The sequence below is a fragment of the Pteropus vampyrus genome, unplaced genomic scaffold, assembly GCF_000151845.1.
Source record: "Pteropus vampyrus isolate Shadow unplaced genomic scaffold, Pvam_2.0 Scaffold31, whole genome shotgun sequence".
In the NCBI taxonomy this organism is placed as follows: Eukaryota; Metazoa; Chordata; class Mammalia; order Chiroptera; family Pteropodidae; genus Pteropus; species Pteropus vampyrus.
This window is the reverse complement of record NW_011888812.1, coordinates 1558905-1577538: the sequence shown is the minus strand read 5'-3', so window position 1 is coordinate 1577538 and position 18634 is coordinate 1558905. Positions and strand designations below refer to the sequence as shown.

The following is an 18634-nucleotide window of genomic DNA, read 5'->3' as shown; positions in this document are numbered from 1 at the left end:
ACTACTATTTCAAAGTGGTGGTCCAGATAATCATAGTGTGTCCTTTCTCTGAAAAATGTGCCAGAGCAGGGCTTCTCACACTGTACCACGCACGTGAATCTCTAAGATCAAAACACAGGCTTTGAGACAGGAGGTCTGCAGTGAGATTCTGCATTTATAACAAGCTCTCAGGGTGCCGAGGCTGCTGATTCTGAGAACCAGGGACATAGAGCCTGAATTTAAAAGATTCTCTTTCAAAGTGGAAGGCTCCAAAGAGCATCTCCTTACCTCCTTCGACTGTTGACCGCGATGCAAACTGCGAGAATCAAAGCCAGGGCCAGGAGGGATGACAGGATGATCAGCCATTCTGGTGTGAGGGAACCAAAAGACACCGTGAACTTGGGAAATACGTGTTGTGAAAACAAAAATGCACTTTATGAAACTGACCTGGTCCAAACAAGAATCGCAGTCAGCACTATGGATGAGTCCAACCAAATGGCCCAGCCAGTAGGCAGAGAATACTGGTATATTTTGCATTTGCTAGATGGTGTTTACCCAACAGACCTCTTGTTTTAATCTCTCATCATCAGTCGGGCTTTTCAAGTCCCTCCGGGAGACACGTGTTTCCAAAAAAGTGTAGAATTGAAACTTGTAGATGCCTTTGGTGCAATGTTATTAAGTAGACTAAAGGAAACATGCTTCCCTTGAAGGGAACATTTCTTTCCTAGATGAGAGCATCCACCCTACATTTTATTAAGAAACAAAAATGGAGGCCACATACCACTGGGTGGGAAAAAAGACACTGCTGTGGAGGCTGATCCTGTGCACATTCACTGGGAGGTCATTTAGCAAAACTTTTCAGAAAACCTTCAAAATGCACGTGATTTTGATCTGGCGGTTACACTTCCAGAACTTTATAGGACCTCGGAATTAGCTATGAAGATGTTTACTACTGTGCTAGTTATAAAAGTTTGGAACAACCTAATACCCAACTGTAAAGGATTGGTTGAATAAATTAGGGTACATCCATCGTCCACAATATAGGGGAAGAATATTTAATGACATTGGAAAGCTGTGGCAAACCAGTTGAGAGTGGTAGTTTACTAAACAAGCATGTGTGATACAGTTACATTTTAGTATAAACATTACCTAGAAAAATGACAAGAAGGACATATATGAAAATGGTAACCATGGTATTTCCGGATGGTGAGGTAGATAATAAGTAACTTATATTTTTGTACCTTTTGTTTAACTGTATTTTCTAAAATTTCTCCAATAATTAATGTATCACTCATGGACTAATAAAATGTTATACACATTTTAAATTTTAGGGAGGGAGGAGGTAGATAGGGATAAAAGGGGTCTATTCAGTGACGAAAGGAAATCTAACTTTGGTTGGTGAACACAAAATGCAATATATACGATTTACTGTTGAATTGTATACTTGAAACTTATTTGATTTTTTTAATCAGTTAACCCCAATAATTTTTAATTAAAAAACGGAAAGAAAAATAAAATCAAGCTTTAACAGGATTAAAATATGACTTGACAACTTGAATAAATTCAGTTGCCAAGTGGGTCGGACATCTGTGCAATGAATGACAGCTTGAGAAACAAGAAAGATGGGCAGTCATTCATTCCGTCCCTCTTTGAGAGTCTTGGTCCTGCTCAGTACTGCCTCTGCCCGCCCTCTACCTGGTTAGGTGAGTTTGAGGAGCAAGGTCGATTTAGGAGGAGGGGAGGCCGACATGAGGGAAACATTTCTGTTCTTTCTCATTCTCCAGCTCTGAGATGCCCCACATTCACTCTCACTAGAGCTTGAAAGAATCCTGCTGCCTGATTATAGATAATTATGTCTCACCCACCCACCTGCTCCCTGGCAGCCCACTCCCTCTGCACATGTCCTGCCTCCAGCAGTGCCCAGGCAAGCCGAGGCAAAGGTGGGGGAGGCACATACCACATTCTTCCCTTCGCCCACCAGAGGTGCAATCTGGAGACCTCTGAAAAGTGGAGAATTAAAACGATAATCTACAACCCTGGGAAAACCCTTCCTTTTTCTGTAAGCCTCCTTTACAAATGCTCAATTTCGAGCCCAAGTTAAATAACGAATTTGCTTCCAATGCCTTAAATCTTGACATCTAGGGGAGCCTGGTGCCCCAGTCCCCTTACTGCACATTAAAACTTTCTGAAACTTTCTTCTGTCTGGATCTGTGAAGACTGTCCCTCAAGAAACAGTAGTTTGGGGACCAGAATATTTTCATTCCACCAAACACACGTCTGCAATGTGAGAGGACAGTTTCACTCCAACCCCCAGGAACAAAGGGGAAACTGAGCTGGGATAGGGAGGACCGGGGTATGACATAGAGTCCCCTGGTTGATCACTCATTTGGGAAGGAAGCTTTAGTAACTAACGAGCCACTTCTTTGGGACAGTCCAGGGACAAGTCTGAATGTAAGCTCAGCCAATCTATGGAACCAGGAAGAAAAGAATGTTCCATCATTTTCTATCAAGAAGCTGTAATGCTTTCATTCATCTTTGGCTTACAAGGAGGAACAATCAGGTTCAGGTTAGACATTTAGGAGACTGTGCTTTCAAACTGGTTGCTTCTTTCTTTCTGGGACATTCAGAGAGACCTGCTTTTAGTATCTTCCCCCCATCTCCTACCCCGCAACAACTTGAAACTCACCTGGGATTTGAGGTTTCCTTATAGGACCAGAGGTCGTGTTGGCCCCGCCTTCTTGATTCTCACTTGAATGTCCTGAGGGGAGAAACATTTCTCAGCCAAAGTTTGGAATGCATAACCAGGCTTTAGAGCAGCACACAGGGCCAGCCTTTGTGTCCTGCATCGCTGCAAGTTGTTTAGATTCAAGCCACAAACTATATATATATATATATTTACACACGCACACACACAAGTGTGTAAGAGTGTGTGTGTGTGTGTGTGTGTGTGTGTGTGTGTGTGTGTTACAAGAAAGATATTTCCCCAGAAAAGTTCAGTTTGATTCAGGCTAAGGTTTGGAAATGTTATTTTTCATCAAAAACATGAGAATTCTCAGCAGCAGCGTTGTGCAGGGCTCTAGAGCAGGTCGGCCTTGTTTTTGACTCCTGCTTCTGTCCCTTGCTAGCAACTTCTGTTGGGTCAAGTTACTCTCTCCAATCTCAGTTGGGGTAGTAATAGAATCCACTTCATTGGAATTTTACAGAAGTTTAAAGAAGTACACACGCATGGTAATCGTGTGTAGTTATTTTCTATTTTTAATTTATGACCTTGCTGCTCTATATGTTGTCCCTAGACCAGCAGCATAGGCATCATGTGGGAGCTTGCCGGGAATACAGAAACTCAGGCCTCCCCACAAATCTACCAAATCAAAATCTTCATTTTAAAAGATCCCTAGGGGATTCATATGCTCCAGGAAGTCCAAAGTAAATACAAAAATCAAATCCAATGTCATCACCGAAACAAACATAAATATTATAAAATAAGGGCTTAGGGGGGTCATGGCCCTTTCTGCCTATGAAAAATCACCCCATTAGAGTCTCTGTTAATATATTTCTGAAACATGCTTTATTTGTGAAGAATAAATATTTTCTACTCCTACAAAACAAAATAAGGAAACAAACAAAATTTCAAAGTGGAAGGCAGCATTGCAAGACAAAGGAACCACCAGTCAGAACTGGAGGCTTATCAAAAGGCGAGAAGCATGATGTTTTAAAAGAAACTTCTCAGACATTTTGTAAAGAGACTCACCCAAATGAAAGCTCTGTTTTTAATTTATGTCTCTTAATGCTTCCTTTATCGTGCAAAACAAAAATTGAAAACATCCCACTAAAACAAATTCTGTTTCCTCTACCAAATGGAACCCATTGCAGAATCCTGAAAGCTTCCAAGGGAAGAAAAAAACAACAACAGGGAAGTCTGTTTGGGCAACAGTGGATGAAGATGGCTGGTCCTTAAATGAAAAGCTTTCCCAAGAGAGTCAAACTTTAGACTGTGCATGGTGGACATTGAAATCTCAATTATAGTGGTTATTTTGGACATGATGGCTCCTGTTTATGCAATTTAACGTTTTTGTTAAATTCAAAATGGAGGAAAACAGTCTTACCATTTGTCTAGCTATTTCAATGGGCCCCATGCCATTTTGACAGTGGCCTCTGACTTTACAAACCTCGGAAGGGGTCCAAAGCACTTTCTCTATCTGCCTACCAGAGTCCTTGGTCTTTGACAGGTGTTCACCTGCACAGGTCCTGATATATTGGCCACCTAAACTGGAGATCTTTGGCCTTGAAAACCACCGTAGAGTACAGTCACTCTTGCTAGTCTTATCTGACTCACAGTAGTTTTTGATATTTGAAAGAGAGGCCATTAATGGATCATAATCTCTTTATTTTGATTTTCAAAAAAAATGCTCCCAGCAAGGAAAGATCTGGGTGTGTGTACAACCAGACGAAACCTCCCATTTGAACAATACACAAAAGAGACTGCTCCCACCCACCTGATTCTCACTTCAAGCAAAAGCCAAGATGAACGAGACACAGCAGATCTCCCCTTGCGCCCTAGAGGACTCCAATTCTAGCCAGGGTAGGGCTGGCTGGAAAAGCAAGTTCTGCAAAGAGGGACACTTTACACTGCAGTTGGGAAATGAGATCCAATCTGAGATATGTGGACAGAGATAGTTCAACATTAAGTCTGGAGGCAACCCCACTTCTAACATAGGCATGAAGGAAGGGAGGACACTAGTTCACGTGGATGACCAGTCTTGCATGGGGGTGAGGGGGTCACCTGGACTGGTGACGCTCAAGGAGACCACAGTATGACAGCATTGGCACAGCTTTCATAGCCTAGTATCTGTGGTCACAAGTAAACCTGCCTCATGTCAGACTTTGGCTGCCTGGAGTAATGTTTCCATGGGTGTGATCTGAGTCACAGCAAACAAGAACCATTTAATAATGCATGCCTGGTGTAATTATGGTCATTACAGAGTGCTTTCTCCAGACAGTGCTTAGGAGAGGTGCTGTGAGACCCCTGGGCTTGAAATCTAGCTCCACCACTCAACTGACCAGTCTTATCAACTCAGCCGAGTTATTTAGTCTCTCTGAGCCTTAGATTCCACATCTGTAATATTGGAATAATAATAGTACTTACGTAGGTCACAGGGTTTATAGGATAATTAAATGAGTTAATACTAGGTGAAACATGAAAGCACTGATATATTTGACTATTAACCTACAGAAATGGCAGTTTCATATGGTTCAACCTAATACATATAAAATGTTTAGAACTATGCCACTGGCACACAGTAAATTCTGAATAAATGCTAACTATTATGCCATGTGCTGGAGGTTATGTTAAATGCTTTACATGTATTCTATCATTTAGTCTTTAAAACAATGTCTTGCGATAATTATTATCCCAATTTATTGGTTAGGAAATTGAATCTCCGATTTGTTAAGCAATGTCCTCAGGTAGTATGTGGAGGAGCTGGGATTGAATTCAGGTCATTCTTACTCCAAAACCCATGTTCTTAATCACTCTAGCATAATGCAATGTTAAATTAAGACCCTTGCTGGAATTCTTTCTGATCCTTCAGATGGAAAGATTTTCTCCAAAGCAGTAGTTCTCAAAGATACTATCTCAGCACTATCAGCATCGCCAAGGAACTTATTAGAAATGCAAATGCTCAGACTCTAACCCAGACCTACAAAATCGGAAACTTTAAAGATGGAGTCCATCAATGCGATCTACTAAGCCCTCCCTGTGACCATGATGCATGCCAAGAGAGCTGGAGAACCACTTTTTGAGAGACACTGACTTATACTTCATTAACAATCAGTAGGTTCAATGATGATCACAGTAAATGATTAAAGCAGCTTAAACTCACCAGCTGATTCAGATCCATGAGTGGTATGGGCCCTCCCGCTGCGGTCATGGGATGAGCCTTGGTCTTCTGTAAGAAACAATCAGAGAAGATTTAGTACTGTGCGTTTCAGTCACACTGCCATCTGTATTTCCACACGTTTGCATTTTTGTGCAGGCCATCACACAGTTTAGTCTTTTAAAGGTAACCAAAATGATGGCAAAGGAGGCTTGAACAGGCCCACAATATTAATTACTATTCATTGCTTAATCCATGGTTGAGTGGGCTGGAGCTTTCATTCAAATTAAGTAAACCAAGATAGTATAGTCCATCAAGGAAGTGTGGCTTTGGTAGAAACCCAGTAACTGTAACACTCTAACAAAAATATTATGATGTCTTTACAGGTCTGAGGTTGGGATTTGATATTATATCTTTGAAATTAGGACTACATGCTTTGGATTATGACAAATGTGATCTGAGGTCATGAGACATATAAAAGATTTTTGGTTGGCAGGAAATAGCACAATGTTTTAGTGTGCAATAAGGGATTTGGGGGTCGAATTATGTAAAGATCCAAAGAGAAAAATCAACTGCTTATTTAGAGAAAACGAGTCTGAAAATAAGTGGGAAGAAAACGGGGGAAAAAACACGTGACCAATGTATATCTCGTTATAAGGATACATTTCAAATAGTAATATTTTTGAAAAATGAAATCTGCATTTCAACACCAGGAGTTAATATAATCCATCTTCTCAAATATCCATTACCAAAAGGCTTTAGATTGAGACAAGTTTATGAATTGCTAAACACTGGATCCACAGGTCAGATCTTGGATTCAGCATATGAAAATTCTTACTCTCCTCCCTCCTCCCGACATGTTTTCCAAAAATCTTAAAACAAAACAGGACAATGGTTTTGTAAAAAGGCTATAGTCACCCATTATGAAGGTACCCATAAGGAGTATACAATAATCTGATCATCATTATTTTCTGAAAGGTGGAGGTAGGTGATCTGTAACATCTCATGTAATCGTACAGAGGGGACAGAATGTTTTGCTCCTTGGCTGATGGTTAGAATAACGGAAAACAGCATTTGCTGAAATACTTACACCACTGCCCTCAGTACCATCACCACCAAGACCACCACCAGCATCATCACAACCACCACCACCACAATTTCAAATGTTTTAGTTCTTAACATTAAGCATAAAGACTGAGAAAAATGTTTGAGACAAAATGAGCTCTTGTCAGAATGTTTTAGAAGAAAACTGAGGGTGATGGTCAGATCACTTAACTAATTATTTAATCCATGGAGAACCATGGAATATCTGTCTATACCATCATGGAATGTAGAAGAAATTGGCATATGTGAACATCTATTTTGTAGAAAGCATTTTATTTACTAACAGATAGGCTGTGTAATCTAGGCTATTGTAACTATTAAAATTTTTCATTTAAAATTTAAATTCATTAGGTTGCATAATAGGCCTTATTTTGCCAAGAGAAATTAGGCAGCGCTCTAAGATTTATTTTTCCAGAAGAATACTGACAATTAAAAGTTGGAACTTTTAATAACTGAGAGCAGAATCACGCTGAATAAAGAATCAAAGGATCTAAGGGGCTCTGTCTTGCCAATATTGCTGAGGTTAATATTTTTTAAAACTGTTTTTCTTGAAGCCCCGTGGGGGCAGCCCAGAGAACAGAGGCCACGCATGTGGCATTCTGGGTTTTCTGTCATCACATCAGTCAGAGCATCATAGCTGTCAGCTGTTTTAGATATTAGGTTCTCATAAGATTTATTCTCCTTTGCAGGGGAGGGAAGGGAAAGAAGCTATGCTGCACACACACAAATACAGTAGTCCCTCCTTATCCACAGGGGATGCGTTCCAAGACCTCCAGTGGACGCCTGAAAACTGTAGGTAGCATCAAACTCTCTCTATACCATTTTTTTCCTGTACATACACACCTATGATAAAGTTTAATTTATAAAGTAGGCACAGTAAGAAATTAACAGCAATCACTAATAATAAAATAGAACAATTATAACAATGTACTACAATAAAAGTTATGTAACTGTGGCGTTAGTAGGTAAAATAAGGGTTACTTGAACACAAGCACTGTGATACCACAGCAGTCGTTCTGATAAGCGAGATGGTTAAGAAGTGACTCAGGGGTAGGTAGCATTTACAGTGCTAAGTGGTGGACAAAGGGATGATTCACATCTCTGGAAGGATGGAGCAGGATAGCACGAGATTTCATCAGGTACTACTATGAATGGGACGCAATTTAACAGTTATAAATTGTTTATTTCTGGAATTTTCCATTTAATATTTTCAAAACACAGTTGACCATGGGTAACTGAAACCGAGAAGAGCAAAACCGCAGATAAAGGGGGACTACTGTATCTTAAAGTCACTAATCTTTAATATGCCCTGGTGGTTGAGTGGTAAGAAGTACTTGATAACTGACACCGGCAGGAAAGAATCTGATTTTAGTTTCTTAACCAGAGTAGGTATTTTCCAGTTCCGTTTTCTTCAACGTTCATTTCTTAATGCAAAAGGGGAAACAAAGAAAAGTAGAAGCATTTGAGAAAAAAAAGTCTCATTCTCATTCTAGGTCCATGTCCAAGTTAATTGAATAAGTCATCTTCAGTCATCTCTTTGCCGGTACAGCAAGAGAAATGATGCTTATTCATTAACAGTAGATTGTATCATAAAGTTTTGAGTGTGCATCATAACTAGAAGAGATTTATTCACAAACCCTTCACCAAAAGTAAAATTCGCCAATCCATCACCAGTAAAAGATAATTTCAGAGCAAAGATATTAGTATATGGAAATTATTCACATGTTGGGTAAAACCTTACTAACTAGGCAGCATCTATTAGTTGAATCAAATGAAATTGCTAATATTTAACTTCTTTGACCTACAAAAATATCAGTTTCATATGGTTCAACTTAGTATGTCACAAAATCAGGAATGAGACAAAGAAAAGAATTCTACCATTAACAACCAAGTCACAAAAATAAATGAAAATTACACTGGTAAATGAAAGCATTCTATACATAAAATCAACCTAAGTTTACTTGCACGAAAATGATGACACGATACAAGCCATTCTCATGTCACAAATCAGTCTAATCATGGCCCACACAGAAAATATCCCCTGTAACATGAAAATATCTGTTGTTTCTCTACATAGAGAAAGCAAACCAGATAACAAGTAGGCAAATTACCTGGTAAGGAACCATCAACATCAGAATTGGAATTTCCAACAACAGTGACTTCAGTAACTTCAGGAGACCCAGTGTTAGCAGGGGTCACTGGGGTGGGGGTCCTGTACCCCTCTGAGTCTGGGAAATGAGGAGCATAACCTTCTACTGAAGTAGTTGAGTCTTCAGGAGTATTTTCACCTGTGCCATCATTCCTGTCTGTGTGGAAGTGGAATCAGTGGTAAACCCGCATTTGTGAGACCACCACCATCCTCTGCTTGTCTTTAGAATGTGCAATTGCTACGAAAGATTTCCATTTGTTATTTGTGAGCACAGAACAAACGATAGTGCAACTCGTTACACTATTGCACAGAATCAATATTTTGCAATTGGCACCACCTGGACATCACTCAGTGGAAGAGATTTTAGTAATCCTAATACCGAGGAGAGGCATTTCTCGTAACATTCGCCAGGATTTATGCCACTACAACTGTGACCTTGAAGTCAGCTCACGTACTAAATAATCTTAAGCTCTTACTCAATTGGACCCACCTTTGATGAAGTGGAGGAAACACATCATTGAATCAGAAGGTAAAATTATGCTTAATTACATAAAATTATGTAATTGGACTAGCCAATGTGCAGTTTCAAAGACCCAAAGCCTTATTCTTTCCTTTGCCAGAAAGGCACTGCTTCTTACTCACCAGCACCATGATTTATGGTCCGTAGTATAAATGGCAAAATAATATTATTAATGCAAGGAAAATAGAAAGTAATATCATTCAGACCTTTACACCAATTATAAATCATACATAAGCAATATAACTCTAGAGTTTAAGGAACCCAACCTTTAAGACTAAGAAAATAGTTTGCGTCAATGTACAACAGCTTCTAAGAGGTCTACAAAGCAGAAAAATTAGAGAACCATCACCAGCACACCTTCTGATCAGAAGTAACAGCATAATAGCAGCCAATTGATGTACCTCCACCAAAAACACTACAAAAACACCCATACTTTATTGTTTTTAATAGCAGAAGCCACCTGAGCTTTACAATCCTTACTGCTAGATGTTGGAGTAGAAGTCATTGGATGGTCTTTATCTTCTTCCAAGCCTCCATGTGATGTAAAGAACCTCTGAGTATGACTCCACTCTGTTGCAATAAGGGATGAATCCAACATTAATTTGAAGCCATGAAACAAATATCCTGTTTTGTCCTGAAAGGGAGGACCTAGCTATAATAGCGTCAGACAGATAGATGGATAAGAAAATCAAAGTTTGTGCATGCCATTCTCCTCTGACAGATAAAAATATACAACAGAATCCTGTTTTGCCCTAGTTGGGTCCTAAGTCCCTTTGATTTTTAGTATAATCAACAAAGATTATGTGCCAACATGAAGTCTGAGCCAAAGTTTGTCTACCCTGGATCTTCCTGACTGAACTCGTAGCAGTGCTTCCAGTCACTCAGGAAAACCAGAGAACACAGAGACAGAGAAAGTAATGTCTGAATCCCGATGTTCCTGTCAATAATCAAAAATATCTTGGCGTGTGTCAAGAAGTGTGACTGCAGAAAAAATAAACACCACAATAGCACATACTTGCAACCACAAAAGATGAAGAAGTTCATCTAGAATAACTTGCTCAAGTAAGTCAGATCAAGTTTATAAAGGAAATTTAAGTCCCTCCTAAAGAACATTAAATTAAAGTTACCATTTTACTCTACTATTAGGTTTTTGATCTCATCTGTTAATAGGGATTCTCATCACTGCCTTGAAATGCCAGGAAACGCTTGCCTGGGCAAACACAGGACTCTCACTGACATGTATGCAATTTGAGGTTGAACCATTGCCCGTATCTGAAATCGCTTTGACAGTTTCAAGTTAATTTCTTTCGTGTTCTTCTAAGAAAAGTACTGACCTCTGAGTTACAGGTGCAAGCCCTCCATAAAGCACACCCATAAGCCATGTCCACCACCAAGTAAACATTACAACCAGGAGAGAGATATTCACCAAATCCCAAACCCAACATCAGAACAAAAGTCAATAGGGACATAAAGTGGAAATACAAGATCCTCCATGGCAGAGACTATTCTTCTGCTCATCTGCATCTCCTTTGATGCTTAACACTATTTTACATTCTTGATGATCAACACATAGTTGCTGATTTTTTTCCCTCTGCTTAAAAAGGCTCACATGAAGGACTCTGTCCATTATGTGCAACAAGCAGTGAAATAAAAGCCCTCGTATTTCAGAAATTCTGGATTTCTTTCATAGTCTGTCAAAAAATTATGAATGACTTCAGGCTGATGTCTAGGATAGCCTTGTACATATAATGGAAATTAAGGCTGCTAGACGTTTAGCATTGCTTCTACCAGATGTTTAGTAATAGGAAGAGATATTAGCAAATGTTTCCTGCTACCTTCGTCAATTGTCAACAACATGCCTTGCCCCTCCTCTGGGGGCTGATGTGATTTCCCTATTCTCTATAATTATCTGGTCCCAAAATGTCTTTTCACAACCATTAAAACAATCCTACCCCTCCTCTGCCATGATTGAGATGGGAATCAAAAGGAGATGGTTAGTTAAAACATAGAGAAATCACTGTCTTTGCCATGGTCTTGGGTGTCACTGACACACTATTTAGGGAAGGAAAATCAAGTTAACAAAGTCCCATATCCTTTTTTTTTCTTGTTTTAACATAAAGTTATTGAATATGGAAAACACCAAAAATGAAGGCAAAATAAGATTTAAAGAACCCCATCAAGAAAATATAGAAATGAAGACAGTTTCCATGCTCTGCGCTGAGCTGAGCCAAAAAGCACTAAATGCATCATTCTACCACCAAGCTCTGAGTCTGGGCCAGTGTGAGCAAGAGCTGAAGCAGGAACACAGATCGATAAAGGAGTTGAATGTCATTATCCTTACGAGTTGTCATTGAAAGAGGTCCCATCGTGTCCAAGTCTTCTACCAAACCTGTGTTTGAATCTGTGGAAGGCTGAAGTGTTGTACTATGGCTGGAGTCCAGATCTGAAGGAATTAAATCAGTGTTATTGTTTGATTTCCTAAACTGCTACCTGAGGATGTTTTATGATCTATAGCTAAATTATTCTTATATTCAAACCTTGTTAAGAAGAAAGAAAGTCCATACTGATTCATGTCTGTAGAATTAGAAAAGATTGTGGTTTCTTCAAAAGAACATCACAAGAAGCAACTGGCTTTCATTTAAGGGTTGAGTTGTATGACAGCTACAATTTTTGTTTATTTTTGCTGAGTCTGGAAGGACTCTAAGTGAACACATGATGAGCTTCTCAAAACTTGCGGAGAGACAGAAACATAACCTATGCCTTTCTTATAGACACAAGAGATCTGACACACGGAGGAATGACTAAGTGCATTGGTTTAGGCACCATTTTGTCACACCCCCTTACTGGGCAAAAGAACTTTCTTTGCTGCTCTCTTCCCTCATTTGGTCCTCTTCCACTTCACAAAGTTCTTTTTTTATTTGTACAAAGTGAATGTACAAATAAAACATAAACTCATCATCCGATACTACCTAGGTGGAAGCTACGGAGAGTATTCAGGGGCAGAAATAAGTAGTGGATGCCAGGGACTGTCAGTCTTCCTGTGAATACAAGTAGGAGGTATCTTTGGAATTTAATAGGTACCATGTTGAATGATACAGAAATTTCACTGAAATATTTACAAATGTTTTTTAAAATGTCACAGATCAGTTCTGTTGAAATAACAAGTCCTGAAGTAAAGGCCAAATTATTCATAAACGTCATCACTATTGCAGGCTCTCCAATTCAAAGTCCACCCACAATACTGCCTCTAGAGAGATTTCATCAATTCCAGATGGCTCCAGAGGGAAAAACTAAAATATTGGCCACCCATATCTATACTGCAGCCTTTACATACAAAAAGGAAAGAAAATCAGATCTTCGCAGGACAAAACATGCTGACTATTATCCCAGATTTCAAAAAAGAAGAAAGACTAGCTTATCCAAATCAAAACCCCAAAAGGATGCTCTACCAGAAAAAGTCCTTCCTATTGATGGTCTCTAGACATTCTTGTTCAGCTTCTCTTTTAAAAGTAGAATTCTTTACGAGGTATCACATCATTTTATGATTTGAGCCAATTGTATTGTCTTTGACATGTTCATCAATTTAACAGAATATCTTCCTGTTCACTACGGAGACTTAATACTGATTCTGAAGTTGTTTGACTGGCTTGGTTTTCCACCATGCATATCATCAGAGCTTCTAGCAGTCATGTGCATAAACATGTGCGCTGAGTGTGCATGTAGCACTTCAGCCACTCAGCATGATGGCCGCAACCTAGCCATTCAAACCCATCTTCCTTTATGACAAAAGGATTCATTCACTCTGGCCAATTCATTCCTTGGCTTTTCTTCCTTTATGCCTCTTCTTACATAAGTTTACTTTCTACAAAAACCTTCCCTGACTTTCTTTCTCTAACTATTCAAGTTTTCCCCCATTTTTCAAAAACCAAATCCAACCCACCTTTCTCTGAACCTCTCTGGAGGATCCTCTGAATTTCTTTGGTGTTTATTGTTGGCAACTTTCATTTGATATCTATTACTTGCTGTCTCATATTGTTAGATATATCTTGATGCTAAATGTTTTCTTTTCCTAGTTAAATTTGAAGTTCCTTAAGAGCATGGGCCATCAATTATACATTGTTGTATCTCCATAATGCCTTGCATATTTAGCAGATATTTAATACCAATGTAGTTTCTAATCACTAATATCTGGTGATATTGGATCACTAATAGTTAGGTATGACATAGGGTATTCTCAAGAAATGAAATCATAGAAACCATTGGATTCATTTTGGAGATAATTTTGTTCAATTCACTATCAAGAGACATCTTCATTGTGCTCTCAGAACTCTTTTCAGTAAGGTTCGTGTTATGCACACTCTTGGCAGTTTGGAACCAGATTCTATATTCAATGCCAGGAATCGAAATTCGCATCCCTATATTGGTTGTTTTGGTTTATCTCCCTTTTTGAAATGTTACATTTCTGTGACAAAGACATCTTGTTAAATAACAAAACAAAATAAAACTTGAGTAATTATTCATGGGCGTAGTAAGGAACATGGTTCTTCAACTTCGTAAAGGCTGAGAAAAGAGGGACACTACCTGCCACCAACTCTGCAGATTCTCTAAAGAAAGTTGTCATCAGTTCTGATAAAGGAAGACTTCCTTTATAAATAAAAACTAGTCAACTAAAATCACAATTTTCTATTCTTGAAGAATTAACAACTAGTATTTTTTTTTTTACTCTATCTTGTTTAATTCTGTTTTTGAATTGCTTACAGGTAAGCAAGAATGGTGTTTAAGAAAACAGGAATTCCATCCTGTGTAAAAGTTGTCCACTTATTAAATCCACAAGAATGGTCTAAATCTTAAGCTACTAGGCATCATGTTTATCTCTAAATATGACAAGAGTAAATAATAAAGTTTCCTGAGCTTTTTAGTTACTTGTTCAGAATGAGAACTCACCACCAATTTTTGATCTCTAAGATTTCTCTACCAAAGACAAGTTATTGTTGGGTTTACAATGTCTAAAATGGAAATAGTCACTTAATCCATTGCTTCACTCTATTAAAAATCCTGCACTTATAAGTAAATGGAAAAGAAATCTTCAAACTGCTCCTTCAAAAGAAATGACTGCCACTCCCATCATCTTTGGACTAATTTCTCTTTAACCCTCCTGCTAAATTCTTCACTTTCATCCCAGGACTTTGTAATCAGATGAATGTACAAATCACTCCTACCGAGGAAATTAATTTTCGAAGAAATGTCAAGGTCCTCAGAAAAGCAGATTGGTCTAATATCAATGTCATATTTCTAGGAAAATGGCCATTTGATGGCTTTCAAAAACATAGTATAAAACAAGCTCAGAGGCTATTACCCATTCTTTTTTCTGTTTGATGACCTCGTCCCATTGGGTGTGAGATTGGATCGAAGAAATAAGTCCAGGAACTGTCCTCTTGACTCTGCGTTGTCATTCTTTGATTTGGATGGTTGTCATGGGTTGAGGCTGTTGTGACCATGCAGTTCAAGCAATTGTCAAAGTGTTAGTTGACATTTGACCAGAGATAAACTGACTTTTTAATAAATTTTTTTCTCTAGAAAGACAATGAAAACATCTTCCTGATATCAGGACACAAAAGCATTAATGACTTCACCAGTGGAAAAAAGGGTGAGTTACAGACATCAAGAGAAGATGAAGGAGAAATAGCTCTTTACCCATGCCACATTGCCACCATCCCCAAAAGGAAGAAGTGTAAGAGTCCCAGCACACGATGTCACTCCGAAAGAACCACGTCTAAGAGAAATGCACATTAGGCTGGTAGAGACTTAGAGAAGAAATCGGGTAACAGCTTCCATGAGATAAACATGAAAGTAAATGTCATTCATCTCAAAAGCGTGAACGGAATCTGTTAGAAGCATCACCTTCTAACAATGAGATTTATGCCATAAATGATATGCAAGAATGCAGCACATGCTTTTGCTTCATTCTGTGCTGATGAAGAAATATAGGTAGTAAAGATTACAATAGTAACCCCTTAGCAACAACCAACCACACCACATAGCCAGTCACCGAATCCATTGATCTGCCAGGAATGCATTAAGAAGTTGCCAAACACTGGAAGGACATTATATATTATATTCTATATCGCAAATGGAGATATAAGGATATTTCTCATTAATGCAAAGTAAGAATATAGAATTCACATTCTTTTACAAATGCATGTCAATGTTTTTGTCATGCAGACGAAAGAATCAAGCTATCTGGCATCACTTAGAGATGATGACAAGACTTGATTCTAATTTCCGCAATCCTGCAATCCAAGAGTAGGTGTGATTTTTGTAAATCTAAGAAAAAAACCTTACACATTCAAGGAGAAATCTCCAGACAGGACAAAGGGCCAAAGGACAAAAGTATTTTTCTTAAAATGTCTGGCTCCATTTTTTCAAACACTAGGGCTCTGACCGATGCTTTCTAAGAAGCCCGGTTTTCTCTAGAACCGTGCTTTAAAGCCTAGACCTGCATCAATCAAAGAGCAGATTCTTTTAAAAACAAAAAGGAGTATTTTATAAGATTAGAGTCTCTGCTATAATCTCACCAGGGGAACGCAAAACTAGATCTGAAAGTGACATATACAAGGGTGTATTGTCTGGGTCTCCTTTATGTGCTAATATCCATTCCTGTTCAAGTGATTTGTTATAAGCATTTATTAAGGGTTGGGTCTGTGTTGACTGCACCGTAATTTATTAAGGAACCTTAATGTCTTGTGACAGTTCCCTCAATGTCTTTTTGTTTAATGTCCTCAATGTTTAACATTTAATCCAAGAGGAAGTTTCTACCCAAGTCTATTTGTTAAACCATCCATTACCAGCTGTCCCTGCTGTTGAATGAGAGTCTTCTCTGGGCGTTTGGGGATATACCCCATGCCATCCGTTCTCAAACCATTGTTCTTTCTGGGTGGCAGTTTCTTCCATTGCACTATTAGAAGTTGCCCGGGCTGTGAGAAGAATGTCTATTATGAGCCATTATTATTCAATTTCCTCACCAAGACAAAGCTTTCTATTTTAGGTGCATATATACTTGGGTAGGAGAAGAAAGAAGCAAGAAGAGAGAGAGAGAGAACTGATGTTCTGAAAGGGATATTAGAAATCAATGGGACCCAAAGAAGTTTTGATTCGCTTAAAATCATAAAGCCAGATTGGCACAGTCAGAACTAAGCCACAATTTATGAACTTCCAGTATCGTTCTTATTTTACTAGAGTCTGAGTCCTCATATATTCTGAGAACTGCTCAAAGAGTTCATTTCTTTGCTCCAGTGATTTTTGGGGGAGAAATCTATTACATAACAATTGATAACAAGATAGCCTAACACAGCAGTCCCCAACCTTTTTGGCACCAGGGACCAGTGCTCCTATGAGAATCTAATGCCTGATGATCTGAGGTAGAGCTGAGGCAGTGATGCTAACCAGGGGGAGTGGCTGCAAATACGGATGAAGCTTCGCTGGCTCTCCAGCCACTCATCTCTTGCAGTGTGGCCCAGTTCTTAAGAGTCCATGGGCTGGTACCGGTCCGGACTGATACCAGTCCACTGCTGGGAGTTAGGGACCCCTGACATAGCAGGAGGCCTTCCGAAGTGGTAGTCACATGACTCATAATCATATGCACTGGAAAAGCACCAGCAGTGGATTTGCCTGGCACAGATGTCGGGAATGCCCGGGATGCTCCTCCACTGACACATTATGAGGTTATGCTTATATGGCATCTAAAATTGTCAAAATTACTTTTTGACAAAATTAATTCAGTGGAAGAAAACCATTCTAGCCAGTGTTTGGCATTATATAAACAGTATAAATGTGATGAGCTTAAAATTTCAACCACTCGGTGTTGTCATTGTCCAGTTTTTGAAAGGACAAATGGAATAAAATTGAATCAGGATGCTTATGGGAAAAAACAGAAAGCCACTGACATTTTCATCTAGAGCAACAAATAGCAAATTTTTAGTTCTCGAGAAAAAGAAAGCTTATCAACTTGCCAAGCCGAAGTGTATTATGCAATTTGTAAAACAGGTTGTATTTCATTATTTTAGAAAATATGTGCAATTTTACAGTAGTAAAGATTTAAAAAATAAAACTCGTTGTCCTTGTTTTACCCTAGCATTGACCAAAACTTTCTTGGGGTTACCTTGTTATCGATGGGAGGGAAAAAAAATCCAAAATCTTAAACTCTACTTCCCACTGACTAAATCACTGCCTCCTGACAAGTAATGAAGTTAGAAAAACCACTGAGTGCAATTACAAAAAAAGGAAAATTACCCAAATACATACTGCCTGTTCAAAGTTAAAAAAAAAGAAAAGAAAAGAAAAGAAAAGGAAGAGAAAAAAATGCACACACACACACTACTCTAACTCCTTCTAGCACTATCTTTCTAAACACAGCAACCCTTTAACTAGCCAGCAGACACTCTGTTGTTTTCAGCAAAGGAGTTAGCAGAGAATATAGGATTTCCGCTGCAAACGTGAAGGTCGATTCTCTTCTAGAACGCATAATATTCTTTTTATTTTTTTTAAATAAGCCTTTTTACATTTATTTAACTATATGCAAATTCTTAGAACAAGAATAAATTAAGTGTATGGATTTTTGCATAATTTTTCCAACGAGATTATGACATCCTTACTTCATATTGGAGTTTTATACTATAATCAAAAAGCGGATCATTTTTGTATAATATTCGAGAGCTTTATCAATTTTTCCCAGGGCCTTTCCTTTGTCCTGTGAGATAGTCACATAATTCTTTGAAGTGTCTGTTATGTTGTAATGTTCTTTGATACAAAGCCCAGAGGTCATCCACCAGAATCTCTTTATGTTTTGCAAATGCTGATAAGAGAATTGCTGTGGCTGGTGCTGTTTTCCCTCTCTTAGGTTCTGTTATGTCTGACTTGTCAACTACCCATCAGTAATGATGCCTTCCCACCATGACTTCTGACAAGAGACTCATTAATTCCAAGCTTCTTGAGTATCTTTCTGCTTTTTAA

At 38.7% G+C, this 18634-nt stretch overlaps 1 protein-coding gene across 19 annotated transcripts in view; it reads right to left on the bottom strand.

The window, feature by feature from the left end:
• CD44 (CD44 molecule (Indian blood group)) overlaps window positions 1-18634 on the bottom strand; it is an 81667-nt gene that overhangs the window by 7578 nt on the left and 55455 nt on the right. For 5 of the 19 annotated variants that reach the window (XM_023528672.1, XM_011356824.2, XM_023528673.1 and 2 more), the window contains 3 exons: window positions 5859-5924; window positions 2666-2737; window positions 268-346 (listed from right to left, as the gene is read on the bottom strand). In XM_023528672.1, the coding sequence (XP_023384440.1) occupies window positions 268-346; window positions 2666-2737; window positions 5859-5924 (217 nt within the window). Of the gene's footprint in view, window positions 1-267; window positions 347-2665; window positions 2738-5858; window positions 5925-9067; window positions 9263-10105; window positions 10196-11966; window positions 12069-14981; window positions 15111-16470; window positions 16600-18634 lie in introns of all 19 variants that reach the window. The other 14 variants (XM_023528662.1, XM_011356817.2, XM_023528663.1 and 11 more) reach the window with 8 other exon arrangements.